General features: G+C 56.1%; 6 protein-coding genes across 6 annotated transcripts; 3 read left to right on the top strand and 3 right to left on the bottom strand.

Annotated features, from left to right (window-relative positions):
* Positions 1–516: 516 nt before the first annotated feature.
* Positions 517–2052, top strand: CDEST_11927 (Putative aminoglycoside phosphotransferase, protein kinase-like domain superfamily). Its single transcript, XM_062928083.1, has 3 exons — positions 517–749; positions 803–1511; positions 1586–2052. Exons 1-3 carry the CDS (start codon positions 657–659, stop codon positions 2047–2049), a joined length of 1266 nt encoding a protein of 421 aa, XP_062784134.1. The 5' UTR covers positions 517–656; the 3' UTR covers positions 2050–2052.
* Position 2053: 1 nt separating this feature from the next.
* CDEST_11926 (Putative GDSL lipase/esterase, SGNH hydrolase superfamily) lies at positions 2054–3590 on the bottom strand. The gene is made up of 3 exons (XM_062928082.1): positions 3230–3590; positions 2707–3149; positions 2054–2630 (listed from the first exon to the last, which is right to left on the bottom strand). Exons 1-3 carry the CDS (start codon positions 3340–3342, stop codon positions 2302–2304), a joined length of 885 nt encoding a protein of 294 aa, XP_062784133.1. The 5' UTR covers positions 3343–3590; the 3' UTR covers positions 2054–2301.
* Positions 3591–4389: 799 nt separating this feature from the next.
* On the bottom strand, positions 4390–6642 carry CDEST_11925 (Putative glycoside hydrolase, family 6, 1, 4-beta cellobiohydrolase). Its single transcript, XM_062928081.1, has 4 exons — positions 5623–6642; positions 5298–5554; positions 5204–5232; positions 4390–5142 (listed from the first exon to the last, which is right to left on the bottom strand). The coding sequence occupies exons 1-4, from the start codon at positions 5934–5936 to the stop codon at positions 4489–4491; spliced, it is 1254 nt and encodes a 417-aa protein (XP_062784132.1). The 5' UTR covers positions 5937–6642; the 3' UTR covers positions 4390–4488.
* Positions 6643–9479: 2837 nt separating this feature from the next.
* On the top strand, positions 9480–11522 carry CDEST_11924 (Putative major facilitator superfamily, MFS transporter superfamily; the record flags this gene model as incomplete). Its single annotated transcript, XM_062928080.1, has 2 exons — positions 9480–10638; positions 10726–11522. 2 exons carry the CDS (start codon positions 9480–9482, stop codon positions 11520–11522), a joined length of 1956 nt encoding a protein of 651 aa, XP_062784131.1.
* Positions 11523–12430: 908 nt separating this feature from the next.
* On the top strand, positions 12431–16001 carry CDEST_11923 (Putative Glycine-rich domain-containing protein). Its single transcript, XM_062928079.1, has 8 exons — positions 12431–13479; positions 13543–13849; positions 13925–14474; positions 14578–14917; positions 14998–15060; positions 15144–15562; positions 15625–15658; positions 15720–16001. Exons 1-8 carry the CDS (start codon positions 12795–12797, stop codon positions 15812–15814), a joined length of 2493 nt encoding a protein of 830 aa, XP_062784130.1. The 5' UTR covers positions 12431–12794; the 3' UTR covers positions 15815–16001.
* A 5375-nt stretch (positions 16002–21376) lies between these two features.
* On the bottom strand, positions 21377–23103 carry CDEST_11922 (Putative NUDIX hydrolase domain, acyl-coenzyme A diphosphatase NUDT19). The gene is made up of 3 exons (XM_062928078.1): positions 22711–23103; positions 22257–22615; positions 21377–22133 (listed from the first exon to the last, which is right to left on the bottom strand). The coding sequence occupies exons 1-3, from the start codon at positions 23034–23036 to the stop codon at positions 21466–21468; spliced, it is 1353 nt and encodes a 450-aa protein (XP_062784129.1). The 5' UTR covers positions 23037–23103; the 3' UTR covers positions 21377–21465.
* Between the last annotated feature and the right edge of the window lie 273 nt (positions 23104–23376).

Genomic DNA, 23376 nt, shown 5'->3' with positions numbered 1-23376 from the left:
TGAGTGAGACGACAGGTCGGAGCTACCCAGCAGCTCCCGAGGGCTTCGTCTAACTCGTCTACAAGTAATCCAACGGCAGCAAAGTTCCTCGCGCGAATAGGTTTTTGTCCACGCCTTTTCTGTCGGATAATTACAGAGGCTGGGACAATCTCTGTATTCCCCAAACAAAGCTAACCTCTGGAATTAACCTACATCAGCTCAGACGTGCCGCTGTTTCGAGAACGTCGTCTCTGAGTCACTGACAAATTTTTGGGGCCTCATCGCTGCCTGGAGCCAAGCGTGATAACACGAGTTGGTCGATTAGAGTCGTCGCATGTTGTTCCACGCCGCAAGCCGAACCAACGGTCTTGGTATTCTGGGCAGAGACTGCTGCCTAAAGACGCAACATGTGATTGGTAGGAGATGGATCGATGAGATGCCGAATGAGGAAGCTCGGTTTGAGTCTGGATGATGGCAAAGGCTGCTTTACGTTGGTTCTCACGGGACATCAGACGCAATCACTAAGACGAAATTACGGCGTCGCATATCTTGTAGCATTATTTAAGAAGAGACTGTATGTAATGGAAAAGGTAAAAAGAAAATCAAATTAAACTCAAAAACCTTAATCGCCAGTACCTCATTCATCAGTATCCGATTTCACCAGCACATCATTAGCCATGACAGCAAAACAACCAGCCAGCACCGAAGCCTCCGCCGATGTCTACGAAGAGTACATCCAGGGAGTCCTCCGAGAGCAATATGGTCGAGAGGTGAGTGCTACCGACACAACCATCCGCTATTCTTGAATTCGTCCTCATAACAGCAGGTCGTCGGAATAACGCCTCTCCAACACCACAACGCTCAAGTCTACGAGCTCAACATCAATCCCGGGACACAAGACTCCGCGGCCGCCGCGCCAAAGAAGCCCGGCGTGGCTCCTCTGCCTGCGCAGAGCACGAGGCTCATCATGCGCTTCTCCGACCCAGCATCGATGCTGAACGAGGAAGTCAGGGTCCAGAACGAGGTGGCAATCATGTCGCTCATGCGTGAGGCCCTGGGCCCGGCCGATCCCTCGCTCGTTCCTGAAGTCTACGGTTGGGAGCCGTTCTCGGAGGGGAAGGGATGGACTCTGATCGAGTTCAAACAGGGCGTGCCGCTCGCTGGCAAGTTTGCCGGGATGGACCCGGACGTAAAGCGCGAGGTGCTCGCACAGATTGCCGAGGTGTTCAGGCGCATCCAGTCTTTCAGGCTGCCGGACTCCGTCAAGACCTACGGCGGCCTCAACTTCTCTGACGGCGGCGGGCTCGTCGGCGGCCCGACACCCATTGCCGGCGGTGGGCCTTGCAGCTCGCTCGCTGAGCTCTATGCAGAGTACTTCCAGACGCAGATTGCCTTCGCCGACAAGTGTGACATTGTCCGAGGGTGGAAGGACTCTGAGCTGCGAGCCAGGCTAGAGAGATTCGGCAAAGAAGGGCTGAAGTCGCTTGTTGAACGAGTCGATGCGCGACCAACGCTGGTGCATGGAGACCTTGGTAAATCAGATACCCCCCCCCCCGTCTCTAATCCACTCTTGTGGAGGGATATTGCTGACCGGGGTAATCTCCAGACGGCCACAACATCTTGTTTGACGAGGGGACCAACAAGTTGACGGCGTTGCTCGACTACGACTTTGGCCACGTCGGCTCCCAGGCCGATGAGTACTTCTACTCGTTCCCCAGCATACACGGCCTTCTGATCCCGCCCTTCCTCGACGACCCAGAGGAGGTCCATCTCCGGCAATGCCTCCTCGACGGGTTCGGCCCGGAGGACGCCGAGCGGACGTGCGCGTCGATCGCTTGGGCCACGGCCGTCGCGAGAGACGACGAGTTCGCCAAGGCGGGCGTCGAGAGGCCCGTCGACATCGGGGGCATCGACGCGCTGTCGGCTGTGTTTTGGTTCATACAGAACATCAGCCCGCCCATGTTCTTTTTGGAGCGGTGGAGGTCCAAAGCGACGCCGGATCGGGTCGAGGCGGTGAAGAGGGAAGCGAGGGACAACTTGGAGAGGAACCTCAATGCGTGGGGACTCTAGGACTGGTGCGCGGACGTGAATGCGGCGGGTGTTTGTCATTGGGGCAGTCTCTGGTAGGATTCACGAAGACCGCTCTCTGGGTCTGTCAACGGCATAGTGAATGTTATATCAACAGATTTTACAGTGGTTTGGAAGAGGCTTAGGTAGAAGGCAGCCAGAGTCGTCAAATAAAGTCTCTATAGACTTCGTGTACCTGACTCATCATAAGGAAACTCATGTCTACTGCTAACCCCCGCGCCCCACTCACTCCCATCAGAACACAAAGTTGGCGGCAACCCCCTTAACCAGGTTCTCGGCGAGCAGCTTGTGGATGGCCAGGCCGGCGTGGTAGTTGTCGGCCCACAGGCAGTCGCTCGAGCCGTAGCAAGTGGCGTCCCTGGCGCCGTACTTTGCAAAGTTACCGACGACGGTGTCGAACGAGGGCTTGGTGTCGAAGACGAGGCCCTTGACGCCGCTGTTGGCGGACGTGAAGGCGGCGAGGCGGGTCTTAAGGGCCGCGTTGTAGGCGGCGATGTCAGAGCGCAGACGGGCCAGGTCAGTCTCGGACTGGCCGATCATGGCAGGGATCTGGTCAGAGAAGGCTGTCGAAGGGGGAAGGGAAATAGTTAGTGACTTTCTTGTATCGCAATCTCGGGGTGGTGACTAGAGACGACGTACGAGGGACAGTAAGAAGGACAAAATTGGCGAGGCCGTCGTCGGCGAGGGTCTGGAGCAGCTCGAAGTAGCGGTCCATGATCTTGGCGACCGGCGCGGACTGCCTGTCCCAAAAGGGCTCGCCAACGTCGTTGATGCCGATCCAGACGGCGACAAGGGTGTTCGCCTTGTCGACCTTGGCGGAGGCGTACTGGGTGTACTGCGCGACCTGATCATCGACGCAAAACTGGGCGTAGGTATCGACAATGTCCTTGTCGGTGGTGGCGCCCGTGACGGCGAAGTCGTATGTCAGGACCAGCGAGGTGTTGAGGGTGCTGGTGAGGTGGCCGACCCAGTTGAGACCGCTCGAGGTGGTCTGACCCGGCAGCCCGGGGTTGCCGAGCGGGTTCCCGGCGGCCGGGAGGGTGCCGCCGGGCCAGAAACCGACGGTGGAGTAGGAGTCGCCGCTATGGTCATTTTCGATCCGAGTCAGACAGGCAGGCTTTGTTTGGTTGACTGTTGCAGAGGAGACGTCGAAAGAACTTACAAGACGATCAGGTTCTTGGAGCCGGTCTGTCGCGGGGAGACGGCCGGGGTGGGATTGGCAAAGGACAGGGACAGGCCGGCGGCGAGCGAGAGAGCCTGGGTGAAAGACCTCATTGTGACAAAGGTTTTTTTATGTTGTGTTATGTTATGTACCAGCAGAATATCAACACGAATGAAATAGAAACTATCGGTATAATGAAGCGAATGAAGCGACCGAGCCTGTGTGTAAGGGACACAGCTGCAACGAAAGACGGACGGACAGACAGACAGGACAACCGCGATCGCTCACGTCTCGCGAGTGACAGCAGCACTCGCAGTATATATTGTCTCCCCCTCCAGGAATCCCCTCATTCCTAGGAAAGCTCGGTAGCATGGGGCTGTCTCGTCAAGAACAAGTTCGTCACTGTGCGTTTGCAGTACATTGATTTCCCCATCCATGGCCCAGTCGTCACTCAACACCATTGGTGGAACTCTCCGTAGAAGCTCGGGCCGGGGGCGATGCATCTCCCAAAAGGGGAGAGATTGCAGGTCGCAATGTTGGGTCTTGCGGGGCCGCGAGCAACCCCGTGGACCCCTTTCCAGCGGTTCGAGGCGACTTTGGAGGTGGCCGAAGATGGTCGGGGAGTTAGGTTTCTCGATTTGGCAAGTTTCCCCTTTGGATGGAGACCCGTGGCGTTCAGAGAAAGTCTGTAGAAGGTTGGTAGAGTGTATTGTTGTTTACCTGTTGCGGTGCACCATTGGCACCAGCTTGCCAACTTGTCTACAGGTACCTACTTCGCCTGGAACTTAGCTGAGAGGTATTGCCTGACTGAACAAGCAGCAGATGCAAACTTAGATTGAGGCGGCTTGCTTTGGAAAATATGCACTCACAACTACTTTCATGTAATGTATTTATGCACATTTGACTAATGCCACAGACTAATGCAACATTGACTCCTTCAATTGACTGGGAAGTTGCATCTGACTGGACTGGCTGCTGCTACGGGGCAGCTGTCGCCGATTCTGCCAGCTTCGGCCAGGTGGCACCGTAATGTGGGGCCGTCCGTCTCCCACTCGGCCGTTCCAGAAACCTCATACAATCATCAATGCAACCGACTCAAGTGGCCAAAAGCCCGGAAAAGCGTATTTTCCCCTCAACAATCTTCGACAACCTGATATCGCAAGGGTTTAAAATGAGTTTTACAATGAGAATTGTCAATTTCCTTTCCGTACTGATGTAGATTAGGTACCGTAACGAAATACACAACCTCGGCAGCCCCCTTAAAACGGAGGGTTGGCGTTCTCCAACAGCTGCACAAAGTACTCCTGGAACCAGGAACCGGCCTCCGGCGCCGGCACGACAGACGAATTCGACCTGCACTTCTCGTCGAAGCGCACCGCCGTCGTGTCACTGGTGCCGTCCGCCTGGCCGCCCGGCTTGACCCAGACCACGGCGTCCAGCGTGTCGATCCCCGTCTGCACCGTCGGCCGCGGCCCGAATCCCGTGTCCTTGATGTTGCACCAGTCGCCCCATGTCTCCCGTCCCGTCGGCTGCTTGCCGCTGCGGCCCTGGTCGACGATGAAGTGGGCCGGGAAGCCCGCCTCCCGCAGGTGCGGCGTCAGCGCCGCGTGGAACTTGGACTCATCCCAATTCTCACTTGGCGCCGTGTAAGGGGGCGCCGTCGTCAAGTTCCAACCATTAAAGTTGGACACATTCGAGACTATTCCCCTTACTGATTTGGGCGACCCGGCCTTCTTGTACAGCTCGGCGTAGAGCTCCGCCGTCGGCTTGAGATTATCGGCCCAACCGACCCAGCCTGCGTGGCCACCATCGATGTAAATGGCGACGTTCTCGAGGTTAAGTGTCTTCAAAGCGTATTCGGTTCCCTCCTTGTACGCATCGGCGGCGCCGGCGCACTTGGGGACGGCCATGTTCTGCTTAGTCATCAGCACACCAGGTATCAACCAACGCAGGTGCGAATGAATGGAAACTAACCGTAATAAGGTTGGCAAGTCCATCAGGTTCTGTTGTTTTCACAAAATCAGCATGTTGTGTTACACTGACGTTGTGCAGGGGGGGCTGCACGAACCGTAGACAAAGACCTGGCGGACGTCGGAGTACTCCTTGGCCAACGCCGCGATGGGGTCGATGTACTCCTTCTTGTACTTCTCAACGCCATCTTCGGCGATCAAGAGCTCGCCGGCCGATGCCTTGGCGGAGCAGTCGCGGTCGGGGAAGTTGTAGATGACATAGGTGCCGGCGTACGGCGGGTTGGCGCCTTCCTGGTTGAGCTTGCGGATCTGCGCGAGGGTGCTGTTCATCAGGCTGATGTTCTCGCGGGTGTCACTGCGGCTGTCAGTCGGTGATCGTACGTTTTTTGGAAGAAGAGAAGAAAAAAAGAAGTAGTGACTCACAGCCATGAGAACGTGGGCACCTCGGCGACCTTGGCCGCCTTCTCCGCGAGCTCGCCAGTCAGCTGGGGGATGGCGAGGGTCTTGATCTCGTCGGCGTATGTGGGGTTGATGAACAGCTGTCTGTCGGCTAATGGGTTTCCCTCGTAGGAGGCAACCTTTCCCTCGTAAGAGGTAACCTTTTCCTCGTAGGAGTTGACCTTTTTCTCGTAAGGGGTGGCCTTTCCATCGTAGGAGTTGACGTCGCGGAGTTTAAAGGGCCCCGCCAGGGCAGCCGGCGCAAGTGCTGCGGCGAGAAGAAGCTGTGCTACGACCATTGCAAAGGTTGAGTGAAAAACGAGAGTCGGTTGAAGTAAAAGAGTGTCGTATCCAAATGGATGTTGGCGTGATGGGCTCTGTCATCTCATGATGTCCGTACCGATGGGGCGTGGACGCTTCAAACTTCTTATACAAGACTAATTCATCCCGCCAAGCTGAAGGGGGGGGGGGTTCTCATCACGAGGAGAGGGGGAGTTAACACTTTCGACTCGCTTTCGCACCTCATGAGGTGCAGGCCCAAGGGTTCCGGACGACGCGCTGGTCCTTCATTTAGACGTGATCCGCCAAGGATGTCGGGACGATCTCTACATCGTAGGCTTCTCTGCGCCGAGCGATTCTGAAGTTCTCTGAGGTTACTTTTTTGTGCCGTATGAGGTACAATGCGGCCGGGCCTTTGGCGGCGGGGGTGATGCTGGATGGCCAGCCAGCTGCATTGGCGCCGAGCCCGTCGATCCCTGGATGTTTGCCAGGGTGGAGCAGCTGGAGGTTCGCAGCACGGCCTGGAGGAGAGACCATGCCATGACGGTCCCGTGGAGAGCCTGGCTCCAAACGACCAGTGGAGGTCGACTCATTCCTCAAGGATACTGGCATTGCTCAACGTTCGTGCTCCCTCAGCCTCAGTCTCTAATGGGTTCGGACGAGGACATAATATCAAGAGGGTGTCATCTGGCCAACGTCAACGCCTCAACGGGGTATCGATTTGGGGGCGGCGGATTGATTAAGGGGAATGCTGTGTCCAGGATATTGTTGTCGGTTTGGAAGGGTGGCCTCGTTTATGATTAGTAAACCTTGAAGGTTGGAGAAAACCTTATTGCGATGGGAATAGAGTGAGGTGGGGAGAGGGTAATACGTTTTAGCGCCTTGGGTGCGGGTCGACGACGAGTCAATAGCTGATGACAGTGCGAGCAACTGAGACAACGAGTACTTAATCAAGCTTAATTGGCTTGAGGTTGGTGTTACTGATTTGAGCATGATTGTTTTCTTCGGACACCGATCGACGAACGCTCCGAGGGGCGCGGCCTCGGAGCCCGATCCGGGTCCTGAGTCCCCGAGCGGCCGACGGCTGGCTACCTGGAAAAGGGGCCGTCAAGGGCTCAGACCGGGTGAAAAAGTGCTTCTAGACGGTTACACAGTCATCTATCGACATATGCAACATTGGACTTGCCCCCGCCCTTGTTAAACAGGGCCATCAGTCTGACAGCACTATACTCCGTACTGTCGATACATAGTAAACCTAGCCAAAACGCTGGAGTTGTCTCCATTCCGAAAGACGTTTGAAAGGACATGATGACAATGCTGGGGATATACTGTTGCCAGTGTCTTGGCTCAATGCGGTTGTGAATGAATAGTAGCCGGGTGAATGATTTTCTAGTGCAATCAACATGACTACTGGAAGGAGTGGCACGAGTGAAGATCTTAACAGACCTTAAGTGATCATCTCAGGGTCAGGATCTCCTGCTGAATCTCACTTTTCTTGGTGGGAAAAAGACCCATCGCATAGCACCGACTACTCTGGTCATTTCGGCGAAGGTACCGCCGGGCCCCATCGGCGTTGCCGGCACTGGAGCAGACGACATTTCGGCCGAAATTAGCCGAGACCAACATCCGGCCCGGTGTTTCGGCCGAGTACGCACCGGAGGACGGCAGTCACCTCACAGGGTGTATCACGACGCGCTTTTCAGTTGTTTCTTGTGATGTATTGTAAGGCAAGAAAGCAGCGGTTCTTTCGACAGTTTCCTCATGCATCATATTAATCCGTCTTTATCTGCGGACTGACTGACTGTTGCACGGCATAGTGTTTGTCATTTTGGATCACAAATGACCTCAATATGTGCATGCTTGATTCGCTTTCTTAACACATTATTTTTTCTCCAATTCTCCTTTTCCGACCATCGGCAGGGACGCCACGCGAGAAGAGTTCCGAAGTTCCATTTTAGCATGCATGTTCATGCATCGTGTGTGGATTTGTCCTGGCAATCATTCCTGCAGCCCGCTCAGAACCCGTCAAGACCGGACCGGTGGGAGCGCCATCTCCACATGTACCGTCGCCTGATCTTATCTCAGGGCATAAACTCTATATTGAGCAAGTGGTTTTGCTTGTGTTTCTGCAAATGTGAGTATTGTGTGTGCTTTAAAATCCAGCCTCTGCTACACGCTTCGCAGCCTATGCGTGACTCTTCAACCCCGATCATTTCTACCAATCAAGAACATGATGCCAGTGTCGGAGATGGGCAATCCCAGATACATCTGTCCCCAGCACGTCAGTTCCTTCCATCCCAATGTCTTGCATATTGTATGAAAAGGAGCACTCGGATCGATGCTACAGTGAAAGGCGGCACAGGTTTCACCAAATGTTTTAGTTAATATCTTTAGTAGTGGTGGTGTGGAGCTGTAGCTTATGAAGCTTGGCCGGTAACGGTTCATGCGGATGGCTGGGCGACACATCGCAACATTGATCCCGAAATACCCCAGTGTACCTATCAGGTCCATAATTAAAGCTAGCTACTTGGATGCAAGGCTATTTAATAGCGTAGTTGTAGGCTTAGAAGCCTTTATGATACTGAGTTTCTAAAGAAACCTTACGATGTGTTCAGTGTTGGGCATAACACTTGTACTGTGTTTTTTACCCTATTGTCTTCATATTGTGTAACTGTGCAACCTTAAGAGGGACCTGCCTTGGCAATGTATCTAAGCAGTTTCCTTTTAAATACGTTGGTACTATCACACAATACCCTTAACCTTGTTTGCATCCACAACAACACACCCAACTCGAACCAACCGATGGGCAGGTTGGAAACCGCTTCTCCGGGACCACTCAGGGCGGACTGGCGCTTACTCATGCCCATAGGCAAAGGAGTGGATCAGAACGGAAATGACAAGGGAATGGCATCGTAGTTGAACCACGCAAGAATCACGTTTTCGACGCTGATCAAGGCCTATCCCAGGATCGTCCGGCCTCGTCGTCAAGTTTACCCTCGACTAGCCGCGCCACTCGATGCGCCAAAGGACGACTACCCACACGCTTAGCTCGATGTTAGTTCCGGAGTTCCGCTGCCGTATTTACATGCCCACACCGGCCGGCCGAGTTCACCAACCCGACGGGGGAGGGGAGACAAGATGAAGGGCCCATCTGATTAGATTGTGTTTGAACCGAGTTTTGCCAAAATCCCTCGTACTACCACTACCAGACCATATCTGTATAGGGACTGGTCCCAGACGGTTTCCTCATGGGTAGCCCACTTTCACTCTTTAGACCTGACGATCGCTGCATCCTGGCCCAAAGGCCGCTGCAAAGTTTTCACACATTTGCGGAAGTCCTCTGTCCAATCGATGGTCCGGTGAGCGTGGGCAGCAATATGTCAAGAATCTTGGGTCTGGCACATCTGACGGATCCTTCGAGACTTGCTGAAAAACTACTTCTATCCCAGACGTCTCCTGTCAAGATGTCGTCTCCTGGATTACCTCCACAACCGTAGGTCGTTAATCGTTCGTCCATCAGCCCTTCGCCCGCCAGAAACCACCGTCATCTCCCCGCCGTCGTCATGAGCAGCAACGCCAAAGAGACAGGCGTCTTCTCAGACAATGTCCATCTTCCCAGGGACGGCACCATCTCCCCCTCGACGGACCGCGAGGAAGTGCCCATCTCCTCCGTGGGCGAGGTCCTCCAGTCCCAAGGCGTCACGCGCATGGAGGCCGTCTACCGCGAGGCCAAGCAAAGCCGGCTCTCGTTCTACCTCGTCGGCGTCTCGGTGCTCGTCTGCGCGTGGGCCTACTCGCTCGACGGCTCGACGACGTCCTACTACAGCATCGACGCCTCGTCGCACTACAAGCAGCACTCTTCCGTGCTTTCGACGCTCTCCATCGCCACCGGCATCATCTCGGCCGTCTCGAAGCCCTTCGTCGCCAAGATCTCCGACGTCACCTCCCGGCCGTACACGTACATCGTCACGCTCCTCTTCTACGTCGTCGGCTACGTCGTCGCGGCCTCGAGCGCCTCCGTCTCTGCCTACGTCGCGGGCGAGGTCCTCGTCGCCGTCGGCTCGTCGGGGCTCGACCTCACCAACGACATCATCGTCGCGGACCTGACGCCCCTGGAGTGGCGCGGGTTCGTCAGCTCGCTGCTGTCGACGCCCTTCATCATCAACACCTGGTTCGCCGGCAAGATCGTCGACGCCGTGCAGGCGAGGGACCAGTGGCGGTGGGGGTACGGCATGTTCGCCATCATCATGCCCGCCGCCCTCGGCCCGGCCATCGCGACCCTGCTGTACCTCGACAGGAAGGCCAGGAACGAGGGCGTCGTCAACCTCGCGTCCTCGAACGCGGCTCGTCGTGCGGCGAAGGAGCTAGCTGAGGAGAAGGGCTACGACGGGCCCCGCGGCGCCATCGTGGCTGCCGCTCCCCTGGAACCTTCGGCCACCTGGACCGAGAGCCTCAAGCGCAGCCTCGTCGAGATCGACGCGTTCGGGCTTGTTCTTCTGGGGTTTGGGTGGACTCTGCTGCTTCTGCCGTTTAGTCTGAAGACGTACGCGGACCGTGGCTGGCGGAACCAGTCCCTCATCGCCATGATGGTCGTAGGAGGGGTTCTGCTCGTCGCCTACGTCGTCTACGAGATGAAGTGGGCAAAGGTGCCGAGCGCGCCGCGCAGACTCGTCATGAACAAGACGTTTCTGATGGCTATCGTCATTGACTCTTTTTACATGCGTGAGTTTTCGGTCCTGACCAAGAACATTGACGTAACCCCTTGAATTGTACGTGTTCAAACTCCCACTAACACAACTCGCAACTCAGTCGCCGGCAACATGAGAGGCCTGTACTGGTCATCCTACGTGTACATCGCCAAGCCGTGGTCCTCGCAAGACTGGGTGTACTACAACAACACGCTGACCCTCGCCCTCTGCGTCTTCGGTCTGGTCGCCGGCCTCCTCCAGCGGTGGACACACCGCTACAAGATGCTCCAGATCATCGGCCTCTGCATCAAGATCATCGGCATGGGCATCATGATTGACGGGCCCCGGGCCACGATGTCGACGGCGCCCATGGTCCTCTCGCTCGTCATGATCGGCTGCGGCGGCGCCTTCTCCGTCGTCGGCTCCCGCGTGGCCTCGCAGGCGTCCGTACCTCACCAGGACGTCGCCCTGGCCATCGCCCTGCTCTCGCTCTGGTCCAAGATCGGCAGCTCCGTCGGCAGCGCCGTCGTCGCCGTCATCTGGGCGGACAGGATGCCAAAGCTCCTGCGCCGTCACCTGCCCGCCTCCGCGACGGACAAGGACGTTCAGAGCCTCTTCAACAGCGTCCGGACGATCCGCACCAAGTACGCCTTTGACGACCCCATGAGGCAGGGGGCCATCGAGGCGTACCGCCGTACGCTGTACTACTGCCTCGTGCCGGCGCTGGCGTTGGCGTTCGTTCCCCTCGTCGCGGCCCTCTTTCAGACCAACTTCTACCTCGGCAAGCAGCACAACGCCGTAACGAACGTTGGCAACGATGGACTGGTGCTCAGAGAGGAAGACCGCAACCCGGAGCCCCTGCCGCCAGCGAGTAACAAGAAGGAGGCGTTTCTGAGGTTTTGGGCTGGGAGGAAATAAAGGTTGTGTATCGTGGCCTCGGCCGTTGTTGCTCGTGATTCTTCCCCGATGCCCGTCGCCCGTCGCCCGGCCTGGGTAGAGAACGTCACGCATGTAGGCAGAATCATGCACACAACCTCCAAAATACAGACGCACGTTTTCGGCAGATCTGAGATGCAGAGCTTGGCTTACGCGTCGTGTGCCCCCCCCTCCCCTTCTCCCCTGGTCAACGTGAAGTCGTGAAGAGGTGACAATATTGGGTAGACAAACCCACGATTCCTGGTTTAGACTGAGTTACGCGGACCCCCTGGCCATGCACAGCCCACAACTCAAGGTTGCAGTCAACCTCCTCCGTCAGCGGAAATGACAGCTTTATTGGTTGATGGGCCTGTCTTAGGACTTGATAAGGCACGCCAAGGCCTGGAAGTGGCTGCATGCAAGCATTTAAGCGAACTGAGGCCAGATCCAAGACGGCGGGAAATCCCAGACGGAAAAACCGATCCGCGGCGGAAGAACTGCAATTGGTGAGTGGAAGGTCAGTATGCATGCACTGGAAAGACTGGAAAGACTGACAAGATTCTTGAAGAGCCAATGTTTCCACCGAGTTGTGCTTTCGACTCACTTGAGTCCGTCTGGGATACGGAGGCTCAACGAAAGGAGCCGAGAAGCTTCGGTGAGCAACGTGTCTCAAGCCCACTGTTTCTACCACACCATTTACGCAAATGGATGGTCCCTTGACGATGGAGGGGGGGCCGCCTTCGCCCGACTAGACCGTCTTGTGCGGCGGTTGAAGCTTTGGAGGCGTTCTGAGCGACCCAAACCCGGGGTCTGGTTTGCTGTGAGATCCTGACTGCGCCACCACCCTGCATACACCAAGCCGTCAGCACTGTATCTCTCTCTCTCTTTCTGTCTCTCTGCCTCGTTCGCGTTTTTTTTTCGCTCACCAGTTCTCCAAGTTTGCCTAGCCGCCCTGGAGATATGCAGCTGGTCTGGTGATCATGTCGTGGAGTCCATCATCAGGGATAGAGTAAGCTGTGCCACGTTTCTCCCAAAGCCTCGAGAGCCCAGCCCAGGCTTCGATAATTCGAGACGGCTCAATTTTTTCTTAAAAAGGACACTGATCCAACGACCTGCACTCGTCCTTTTTGAATTGGCAATATCCTGTGTCTTCAGCTGGTTCATAACGCCGCCACCTGCTACCCCGCATCCCCTCATATTGGACCTTTCTCTCTCTCTCTCTCATCACACACACCACTGCCAGCTTGCTGCCTCCTGCAGACAAGACACGCGACGATGCCCTCGTTCTTCAAGAGGTCCAAGGCGAAGGAGAAGGAGGCAGAAGAGGAAAAGGCAAACGCTGAGCGTCCCGCTACGCCGCCGCCGACGTACGAAGCCACGCAGGAGGAGCCGCCGCCCTTTGAAGACCGACCGCCACCGTTCGAGGCCAACGGTGCCGGTCGTCGCGGTGGTGGTGGTGGCGGCGGTAAAGCGCCCTACACCGAGGCCGACGTCGCCAACATCACGGCTGCCTTCGCCTCCCTCCGCCTCGGCACCCAGAGCGACCCGGACGTCGACTCGTGCCTCGCGCACCTGAAGCTTCTATACGCCATCCAGACGCTCAAGGAGGAGGTTGGCTACACCGACGGGCTCTGGGGCCTATGGGACGTTCGCGCGGGGCCTCCCGACTCCCCTCACAAGAGCGATGTCAAGGAGAAGGGCGGCCCTGGCGGAGACGCCGGCCCAAGCAAGGAACCCGAGGACCGGAGGAAAAACGTCTTGGCGATTGTTCGCGAGAAGCGGTGGGCCTTGTACCTGGCGCGAGCCGTCGACCGGTATGAGACGTGGTGGAAGACGCTCTCGGAAGGCCGCCGTCTGCGCGAGGCCGAGATGAGCGACCCCAAAAACCCCTCGAGGTACGCGACGTTCCCCGAGGGGAGCGAAGACTACCCGTGGAGCGTTGATGTCCTGCCGCCGTTGGGTGAGTTGATGACTATATTCGCATGACAGCATAGCTGCTCTGAAGAAGCTGACAAACTCGCAGACGTCCTCATGGTATGGCACACGCACATGCTCAACCCGAGAGCGTTCCTCGAGGACTCGATCCGCTGGGGTCTCCGGACTCTGTGGACCACGGGCATGCCCTGGGCCCAGGTCAACCAGGCCATCGACTCCAAGTTCAACTACGAGGCGTCCGACCTGGCCAGGTCCAACTGGGAGACAACGACGGGGAGGTCCTGGGACAACATCGAGGAACCGATGGTGAAGTCTCTGCAGTGTCCTTCGTGTAAGCGGGCCATGGAGGTGCCCTGGACCACGTGCGGCTTACCAGAGACTTACAAGGGAGATTCGTAAGTATCTTCTCTTCATGCCACTCACTACAACATGTAGAGACGATGATGCTGACGTCGCGACACCTGGGATAGACGACCCGGTCTAGTCGGCAACGGCTACGGAGACGGAGAGTTCTCCCAGAGATGCGACCCCGGCTGCGGCACCCTCGTCACTCAGCGGCTCCTTTCCGTGGCCAAGATGATCGGCGACGCCGAGGCCTATCTCAACGAGGGCATCACCATACCCTCCACCGTCCTCGACCCCAAGACGGGCATGCCCGTCGTCGGCGACCCCGAGAGGCTGCTGGAGGTGACCTTCCCCAACCGGCTCGTGGGCCACGGCATCGCCTCGCAGCTGTTCGACATGCTCCAACCGGGCCTGCACGAAGACTGTTCCATGAAGCACGTCCGGGACCTGGTCACCGTGGCGCTCCAGAGCGACGCGGCCTTCTCCAGGATCCAGGAGGCCAAGATCGCCCAGATCGGCAGGAAGGAGGGCATGGCCAGCCGGCAGATGGAGCGGACGGAGCGATTCCAGACCTCCAAGATGATGTCGCGATACTGGGAGAACCACTCCATCTTCGCACTGGACCTCGTTGCCGCGGTCATGCGCCAGGGCGTCTTTGTCGGCAAGATGTACTCTGTAAGTTTTGGTGTCATTTTCTTTTTCTTTTTCTTCTTCACCTTCACCCTTCACTTTCACCTTCGCCTTCTTGGTTACATCATCTTCTAACTGACCACTTCAGCTCGACTGGCTCCATGGCCCCAACGCGCGAGGCACCATGGACCGCCTCGTCCAGAAGTACAACCGCTTCATGCTCATCCTCACCGAGAACGCCTTCATGATGTGCGTGCCGACGCTGGACGTCGACCTCGCCTGGCACACCCACCAGCTGGCGCCCCGGGCCTACTACAAGTTCTCCACGTACAACAGCGCGACCAAGGGCAGCAAGGAGGCCCGCTTCATTGACCACGACGACAAGGTCGACGAGGACCAGCTGTCCAGCTCCTTTGAGTGGACCGGCAAGCTGTACCTTGACAAGTTTGGCGAGGTGTACTCGGAGTGCATCTGTTGGTACTGCGAAGGTCTGCCTTATCTTCCATGATTGTCAACCCCCCAAAAGGTTCTTTTCAGGATTACTGACGTCGTCGTTCATGAATAACAGTCAACCGTATTCAAGCCACGGCAAACAGCACAGCCGTCTTTGGAAGATCTAGAGGACAGAAAGGTACAGACAACATCCACTCCCCCATCCTCGTCGTCTCATTTGGGTCTTACACACATATCCTCTCGTATGCTGACATGTCACAGCCGTCGACAACTTCAACAGCTCTCCGGCAGCGAACTCTCCCGCTTGCCACCCTTCGTCCTCGGCCCATATCTCGGCCCACAACTCGTGTCTCTCGTCGTCACCCCTCCACCGGGGCCGCGATTTACAACGGGCCATCTGGAAGAGCCGCCTCGACGACGGCTACGAGCGCGCCGTCAAGCGCACAGCGAAGCGCGGTCGCAAGCTGCCGCCCAAGGAAGAATTCTACGACCACTGGGGCAAGACGTACCACCAGTACGCCCCGAACCTGTTCCCCGGGTACCTGACGTCGGATCTCTACGTCGCCGGCGACCCGGGGATCCTGCACGGCAACTGGGCCAGCTGCGCCCAGGGGCTTTGTGGAGACAACGACATCGCCGCCGGCGGCTGCGGTGGCCCCGGCGGGTGTACGAACTCCTCGGTGAGTCTGCCATGTTTGTCGGGTCTCGCGTGGGTGTTGTGGCTGACTCTTTTTGGGATTAGGGATACTGGACCGGTTCCGGTCGTGGAAGGCCCGGTGAGTTTCATTCAAGCCCGCAGAGTAACATGATCTTTGGTCTGACAAAAGCGCTGTGCAGTTTGTGCGGGTATTGTTGGAGGAGTCGGCATGGCCGGCGGAGGCTGTGGAGGAGGAGGAGGTGGTGGCTGCGGCGGCGGCGGCGGCAGCGGCTAGGAGATAACATAAGAAGCTTTTTGCTAAAATCTCTATACTAATTGTCCTTCTTCTTACTTCTCATGTTTAACTCTATAATGTTTCCACATCATGTTAAACCCCCTTATCCTCTTCTAGTATGATGCAACCTATGCAGGTAGTTAGTTATAGGATGCATATGCTATCGTACATACAAAACTAACATGCCAACATGACTGTGTAGAAGACCAGTGTCAAAGATGCACGTCAGATGAGACTCTCGCCCCTTCTTACGTACGCCAGTGTTTTAGATAAACTGTTGTAAGCTCAGTAGCCAGGAATCGAACGGTATCTCTCGATTTCCGCCTAGACAGACAAGCTGGAGTTTGACCCCTAAGCCACTTGGCTGCTCTGGTGATGACCTGACGTCCTTTGTTGACTTAGGTAGATCAGTGAAAACTGGTTGGCTAATGGGTGAGGTAAAGGTAAAGAAGGTGAGGCAGGCAGTTGGTTCCCTTCTTGGTCCTTCATATGCGTGGGTGTTGAGGCGTGTCGCGGTTGTTGACGCGTGGACGCGTGCCTGACGCCGGTCTGGTGGTGGTGATGCTTGTCTCTACCGAGTCTCACCAAGCCCTTGAGGCTGGCTATTCCTGGTATTGGACTCTGCCAGCGCCTTCTCCAACCATCTTCATATCAATAAAGCTAGAAGAAGAAGAAGAGGAAGTCAAGCGCTGGTCTCGTCTCATTTTCCTCTTTCTCACACAACTCGGTTTCTGATTCCTCCTCCTCCTCCTCCTCCTCCTCCTCCTCCTCCTCATTCTCATTCTCATTCTCGGTCTCAGTCTCAGTCTCACCATCCATTTCTCACTCGCCACCCATCTAATTCATCTGCGAGGTTCACCGCATCGCCTTCAGTCGCGCCGTTTCTTGTTTCAAAATTGTGCCATCGAAAACCCTCTACGCTCGTTGATAAGATTAGCTATCATCCGATGCCCTTTAATTCATACAAATTTCTCATTCAACCTCTCCTCAGTTGCCCAGATCGCCTCGAACTGAACCATGGCCGAGAGTTTCGCCAAAGTCCTCCTTGCCGCGATCGACTGGGAGGCTGGCCTTTTCAGCTAACCCCGCCTTGGGGGGCTGGTAACTCTTGCTTGCGGGTTTCTTCTCTAAAGAACTAGACACGGCTTATCACAATGCTCGCGGCACGGGAACAGGCACAGATACCCGTCATTAAATATTAAATCATCATGTAGTTCCATTCGTCCCCCCTAAACCCTCTTTTTCTCCCTTTTTTCGCCGTAAGACGTCCCGCTTCAAGATCACCAAGCGGCATGGTCCAAATGTCGTCTTGATGCATTCGGGCTAATCGGCTTGCGACTGCAATCATCATTTCTCAAAATGGTTTTATTTCAGTTAAGGCTCTCGGAAAACACTACTTCCAGTTCAGTCTCTCGATAAACAACGTCAAACTTCCTTTGCTCTCATGCTCATGTTATGGAGTGGTAAGAAATACAGCATCAACGAGATGTCTACAGCGGAGGTTAAAGACCATGCAATGTGCTTTGATCATATTTGCCTCCAGAGAGCCCTTGCATATACAACAGATATGGTTTACCTATAGTTTGCTTTCATGACGTTTTATCAGCCCACGATTGCTGCGCAGCAAGCGTGGGTCCCTTTTTGCGCCAACACCACAGCTGTTGATGATCTTGTACGTAGGTTTCACTGTTGGCTCTTGACAATGACAACAACACTCGATACGTATTCCTATCAAACCAGATGACCTATTGGTCTTTAAAAAGAGCAATGAAATTAACGTGCCCATTTGCAAAAGATACTAATCACCTGTCCGCGTAGAAGCCGAGGGCGTCATGAAACACCAACCTTGAGCTCGCTTCCCACTTCACTCCACGGGCCTGTCGAGTTTCAAACCCAAACATCCTCCATCCTTGATTCTCATAAGGCCAAAAGAAAACCATAAAACATAAGAATAGGGTATCACACAGATCCATGTTATTCTCCCCTTTGCTCCGACTCATATCCCAGCAAGTCGTTCAGCAGCAATTCCTGGCCTGATTGGCCGTAACACTCCGGCCGATCCGCTGCTGGCATGTGCTGCAGTCAACTAGCTGTTTGCGCCGGCAACCAGCCTATCAGGCACACTCGTGGTGTCGTTGATGAAGACATCAAGCTGCGGGTTCGGGCTAGCAAGAGTCGTCAGTCAGTAAGTCATGAAAGTCATGAAAGATCCACGGGCTAGCATGGTGATGCCGGTACTTACCTACTCATTGTGGATGGTGTTGATGAGGTTGATGAGGTTTGAGGTTTCTTTGTGGTATGTCTCTGGGGCACCTGGCCTTTGGTTCTTGGGGGTTTCGAGCAAGTATGTATGGAAGAAGAGTAGTTGGTTTAAGCTTGGTTAGGGGTATCTTGAGGGAAGCCCAGCTTCGGATGGTGTTTGCTAGACAACTTTCCCATCACTTCAAGGGAGTGTCCCCTCGGGTATTTATAATTGTTCTCTCACCGTCCAAACCGTAGCTTGAGAGGCGAGAGCACGCTCTCTTGTCTCCCTCCTCATCATGCTCCTCCTTCTTCCTCCTTCACCCAGATATCGACTTTGACACGCTCCCCATCCCGCATGCCATGCATCGGATCAAGGTAGCTTATACGAGCTAACTCCTAAAACAGTTGATATGCTGGGTCACATGCTCTTCCCCCGAAACGATGTGGCACATTCAACTTTCACAGCAAATCGAACACCCATCCCTGACGCCCCCCCCCCCCAGCGTCCACCCTCCTCCCACCCCTCGTACCCTCGGCCGGATCATAGGTCAGTAAGGCCGACGATGACCGACGACAGGTCCACAAGCAGATCGGTTCAACCGGCTTAAACCACTCCTACGCCAAGGAGGTGGGATGATCGATCAGCCAGCCAACCACGGACGGCCGGTGAGTATCGCTGAGGCTCTGCAAATTTCCTAGAGGTCCAGCGAGCATCCATCTCCCGTTGCTCTCATCACTCAACCATCATCTTGAAGCACAGTTCACCCATTGGCGTCTCCCTCGCCCCTCCCTCGGGCTCCCCGTGGCTTCGATTGATGGATGTCACAAGACATACCATGGGACGGCTCGACGACGGGACAGCGGGTCGCGAACGCGGGCGGGTGCGGGAACCATGGTTTTCCTTGTTTAGACCTAGACTACTATCCCACTTTCGTTCTCTTCACGACGAGAGAGCTTATCACCAGGCTCTGTTCTCTTTTTCACTGCAACCTTAGGAGGGTTCCCCCCCCCCTTCCCTCCGTTTTGTCTCCTCCCTCGAGACCCCGGGCCGGCGGCTGCACGTTCACTCTCGCTCACCGTTAAAACCACAGTTATCTCTCATCTCGACTGCATCTCATCCGCGCCTTTCTTGATTCAGAAGACAGGCGAGGGGGAAGGGGGCACAGATTTAGGGGGGGGGGGGGCCCGCTCCCCATTCGACTTTCCTGCTTGCGAATTCATGCAAGTAAATGCAGGCCTAGTGCAGCCTACCTGCAACTCCATTCTTTTGAGTCCTCCGATCATTATTACAGGGCCGCGTTGGATTTTGGTTCAATTTCCGTCTTGGTCGATGCGTGTGCTTCCTGCGGTTCTTTGTCTCCTTCTATGGTGGGTTCTACTGCGCCTGCCAGGAATCGCGCGTGTAGGTCTACTCTCGGCTTGGAGGGGTTACTTACACGTTGTCGTGGGTTAGCCTTATAGGGAAGCTGGGATGATCCTCGTCAATGGTTGGTTTCCTGGCGGGACAAGTGGCCGGCAGGGTATGCAGCTCGTGCGAAGGCAGGGAGATGAGGGAGGGGTAAAGGTCCCCGGCATGTGAGGGCGTCGGAAAAAGGTCCAGGGGTTTCGTCATCGCCAGCGGTTGGGCCATGGGATCAGCAGAAATGATAATGATTCCGGATATCTAAGTAGCTTCAGATGACTCGTTTCCAGGGGGGGGGTTCTCTGTACCAGACGGAGAAACTTCCTAATCCCGAAGTTCTCTGGGGATGCCAAAGAAAGATGTGATGAAGCAACATGGTGGCGCGATCCAACGTTTCATCGGTTGGTGCGAGAGAATTACCAGAAAGAGGAGAAGAGGAGGAAGCCGGCGGCCAACATCGTCTTGGTCTTTCGGTGTCGAGATAGAACTCGCATGAAGCTCTCGAGCAAATCATCGCAGCTAGCGCCGTCGATTGCCGCCGGGAAAACGTCATGGTGGTCCGATCTACTGCCCACGGGGTCAATGCCCTCAAAGCCAGCTGCTGACAAAAAGCACTCTATTCCGAAGCCACGTATGAGCACAGTAGGTAAGCCCGCCGGGTATGGACAAAACGGAGCAAGGAGGGGGGTTAGAGGCCGGGGAAGAGTCCACAAAAAGACGGCCACGATAGACCGGAGGCCGCAGAGGACGGGGATCAGGGATGGAACGAGGTACGGGACGAGAGTCGAAAAAGGACGCCCGGCGCGAAAATGGCATCGCTCTCTCCGTGGAAGAGCCTCACCCTCTCGGGTACGAGACCAGTTAAGGACGTTTGATCTTGGCCTCTTTCAAGACTCCAGGGATGAGAGGGTCTCTGGCGCAGTGAGGGTTGCGTCCTCACACGTGGGGGAGTGGTGATGGGATTGGACCAAGAAATCGGCAATCCCAATCTCCCATCGCAAACTCCTGGACCGTGTTCTTACAGGTTCCGCTACATAGCAATACACGTCATGCGTCACGTCTAGAAGGACCAACCAGAGGGGGGTCCAAGATATAGCTTCATCCGATTACCACTAGCTATCAGATCATATCTATGATTTGGACCAATGAGCCATCCTTGCTCAAACCGTGCCGCTCAAACGAATGGAGGGGAGGGACGAGATGGAGGGGGGAAGATAGATGGGAGAGGGTTGCCAACGAGAAGAGGCCTGCATGAGGGCTGCCACAAGGCCCAAGGACCCGAAGCAACGCTGTTCCAACGGCCGTCTTCCAAAGCTCCCAAGCTGCACCCGCGTCTTCTCGTGTGGGGCCCATGGCCATGATTTGCATACCCCCTCCTCCCCATCCATAGCTATGAGGCTCTGCTGTCGTTAGAGGTCCAGGGGGGCACCATTGATCGGCCAGATTTTCGGGGAGGGACGGTTTCCCCCAACTCTCTGCCTCTCTCTCTCGCGTCGGGGTCTGTCGAGCTACGACTGCTGTGCAGTCCCAGCCCAGCGATCTGGGTTCAACAAGAAGGGGGGGTGGTGGTGGTGGTGGTGGTCTGTTTTCTCAACTCTTGCTGCAGCAACGCTGCGCCTTGTTTTAATTTTCCTCAACGGGATGGGCTTGATTCTTCTTTTGGGAACTCCCATCTGCTCGACATTCATCAGATCTCATCTGCTAAATCGTGCAGTTGTTGTCTCTCGTTAGACCGGTTCGTCGTAGTGGGAAGAAAGTGCAAAAAGGAGATAGGGTTGACCAGAGGGTGTTGGATGAGGAACGAGGCGACCCGGGTGCCGTGCCGTGCCGTGCATGGTTGTTGTCGCTAAATTGTTGTCTCCAAGTCGGCCATCACCGTCATCCCACGCTCATATCAGGCGTCCAGCTCTCAGAAGAAGAGTCTAACTCTCGGAAACTCGTGTTTGGCTGCAATAAACTGGCTGACTATCGGATCTAGCTTCGTGGGCGGACAACACGTCCAGGCTCACAGCTTGTGCTCCGCCTCCCGCGCCCTCTTCGCCTCCTTCTCCTCCCTCAGCACCTCCTCTCGACTCCTCACCTCGACCTTGCGCGGCCCATCCCTCGTGAACTTGACCAACACGACCCTCTCCCAGTCGCCGCCACGGCCGGACCCCTTGAGCTCCGGGCCCGGCTTGTCGAGCCCGAGAACGACGCGGCCGTCCCCCTCGCGGATAAAGAGGTTGTGCGGGCTCATGACCTTGTCCGCCCAGCGGATCGCCGACGACGGGTGCCCCCGCGCCGCCTCCGACCCAGTCGCCGTCGGCACGCTCTCGAGGAACTCGAGCAGACCTCTCCGCTGCGACGCGAAGTACGCGTCGCCATGGCCCTTGCCCGGCGCAGGCGACGGCGCGGCGGCCTTGCAGAACTGCGAGACAAGGTGGAGGAGGTAGTACTGCGGCGGGAAGAGGATGATCTCGCCCCTCTCGGCGCGGTATAGCCACGTCGAGGCGTCGTCGAACCTGGCCGCCGTGTGCTCGACGCCGCCGTCCGGCGTCGGCACGATGATCTCATTTTCCATGGCCGACGCGCCCGTTGATGCCGACGATGGAAGCATGTAGATGTACATCTGCGTCGTGAAGCGCTTTGGCACGTTGGTCGGCGTCACCCATCTCGTGAAGGGGATCAGGCGTCCTGCGAGGCATAAGTGAGTGAGTGAATGGGTGAGTGGGTGTGTGAGTGAGTGGCCCCATCGTTCAATTGAGACGAGAATTCTCGATGCTGTTGAATGTCATCGACTGTTACTGCGTTACATACCAGTGTCCGGGACGCCGCCAATGCTGTCGACCCAGTCGGCGAAGCGCACTTTTCCCCCGTGGATCTGCTTGCGGGCTCTGTCTCTGTCCGCAGATGAGACGTTGATGAGCGTAGACCTGTCGTCCGAGTTTTTGCTGGTAGCAAGAAGGATGCCCGTCTCTTCAAAGCACTCGCGGATGGCGCCCAGCCGGTAGGCATGGCCGTCTTCGTGCCTCTCGCGCGCGTCGCTCGGCGGGATCTCGCCCTCGTGGAAGGCGTCCAGGTTCCCGCCGGGGAACACGTGCGCCGACGCAAAGGACGTCGACGTCTTGACCCGGTGCAGCAGGAGGACCTGGTTCGTCGGCGAGAGGAGCAGGATACTGCGTTCAGTGTGAGCTGGCTGGCTGGCTGCTTGGCTGGGGACGCGTGGCTGTGATGCCATGCCATGTATGGCACCATCCATCACCAATCTTACCTGGCGCTCGGCCGAGGTTCCGTGACCTCCTTGTCGCGCTTCGGCGGCGATGAAGACGATGAGCGGGTCTGCTGTGACATGATGGTTACCGGTGAGGCCGCGTATCGTCGGGCCGTGATGGTTGTGTGTGTTCCCGAGATGTTTGAGACCGCAGGCGTTGCTATGATGATGAGTGACCGGTTTGAGCTTAGACCCTTGAGACCCCTGCGTGAGATCCGCGTCGCGGTCGAGATTGGGCGTGGTTCTGAGTGATGAATGAACCGAAATGCGTGAGTTAATGAGATGCCCGGTAGACGGAGGCGGCGAGGATGAAATGGCAATGTCATTGAAAGACCTTGGAGGGGGGGGGCGCTGTAGCAGACCCGCGTAGTAGCTCATGTCATGAGGTGTCTGGGACGGGACGAGATCATCCAAGACGCTTGTACGGATACCAGCGGGGGTGTTTGGCGTTTTGCCGAGGTTCGGTGAACGCGCCCTGTGATAGCGCCCTATCACCAACTGACTTCATTCAAATGTACGATGCACAACTACCAACGTCAGATCATCGCATTCATGGCTGTTGTGAGTTACATGCTCATTGCAATCAGCGCATTTAAGAAAAAGGCCATGTTTAGTGTACCATGGCTGTCTTGTCTTGATTGCATCGTAAGATTGTCCGCCACCTCA

This window comes from Colletotrichum destructivum, chromosome 8 (assembly GCF_034447905.1).
Source record: "Colletotrichum destructivum chromosome 8, complete sequence".
In the NCBI taxonomy this organism is placed as follows: Eukaryota; Fungi; Ascomycota; class Sordariomycetes; order Glomerellales; family Glomerellaceae; genus Colletotrichum; species Colletotrichum destructivum.
The sequence above is the reverse complement of the archived record's forward strand: the minus strand, read 5'-3'. Positions and strand labels throughout refer to the sequence as shown.

What these genes read in the sequence shown, in the direction of transcription:
- CDEST_11922 (XM_062928078.1), bottom strand. Translation starts at nt 23,036, where the DNA reads ATGACATTGCCATTTCATCCTCGCCGCCTCCGTCTACCGGGCATCTCA. An exon ending in GAACCTCGGCCGAGCGCCAG is followed by an intron (nt 22,616 to 22,710) that starts GTAAGATTGGTG and finishes CACTGAACGCAG; the next exon opens with TATCCTGCTCCTCTCGCCGA. An exon ending in TGGCGGCGTCCCGGACACTG is followed by an intron (nt 22,134 to 22,256) that starts GTATGTAACGCA and finishes TATGCCTCGCAG; the next exon opens with GACGCCTGATCCCCTTCACG.
- CDEST_11926 (XM_062928082.1), bottom strand. Translation starts at nt 3,342, where the DNA reads ATGAGGTCTTTCACCCAGGCTCTCTCGCTCGCCGCCGGCCTGTCCCTG. An exon ending in TCCAAGAACCTGATCGTCTT is followed by an intron (nt 3,150 to 3,229) that starts GTAAGTTCTTTC and finishes AAATGACCATAG; the next exon opens with CGGCGACTCCTACTCCACCG. An exon ending in TGTCCTTCTTACTGTCCCTC is followed by an intron (nt 2,631 to 2,706) that starts GTACGTCGTCTC and finishes CCCCTTCGACAG; the next exon opens with CCTTCTCTGACCAGATCCCT.
- CDEST_11925 (XM_062928081.1), bottom strand. Translation starts at nt 5,936, where the DNA reads ATGGTCGTAGCACAGCTTCTTCTCGCCGCAGCACTTGCGCCGGCTGCC. An exon ending in GTGCCCACGTTCTCATGGCT is followed by an intron (nt 5,555 to 5,622) that starts GTGAGTCACTAC and finishes TGACAGCCGCAG; the next exon opens with TGACACCCGCGAGAACATCA. An exon ending in GACTTGCCAACCTTATTACG is followed by an intron (nt 5,143 to 5,203) that starts GTTAGTTTCCAT and finishes ATGACTAAGCAG; the next exon opens with AACATGGCCGTCCCCAAGTG.
- CDEST_11923 (XM_062928079.1), top strand. Translation starts at nt 12,795, where the DNA reads ATGCCCTCGTTCTTCAAGAGGTCCAAGGCGAAGGAGAAGGAGGCAGAA. An exon ending in TGATGTCCTGCCGCCGTTGG is followed by an intron (nt 13,480 to 13,542) that starts GTGAGTTGATGA and finishes ACAAACTCGCAG; the next exon opens with ACGTCCTCATGGTATGGCAC. An exon ending in CATCTGTTGGTACTGCGAAG is followed by an intron (nt 14,918 to 14,997) that starts GTCTGCCTTATC and finishes CATGAATAACAG; the next exon opens with TCAACCGTATTCAAGCCACG.
- CDEST_11927 (XM_062928083.1), top strand. Translation starts at nt 657, where the DNA reads ATGACAGCAAAACAACCAGCCAGCACCGAAGCCTCCGCCGATGTCTAC. An exon ending in GAGAGCAATATGGTCGAGAG is followed by an intron (nt 750 to 802) that starts GTGAGTGCTACC and finishes TCCTCATAACAG; the next exon opens with CAGGTCGTCGGAATAACGCC. An exon ending in GCTGGTGCATGGAGACCTTG is followed by an intron (nt 1,512 to 1,585) that starts GTAAATCAGATA and finishes GGTAATCTCCAG; the next exon opens with ACGGCCACAACATCTTGTTT.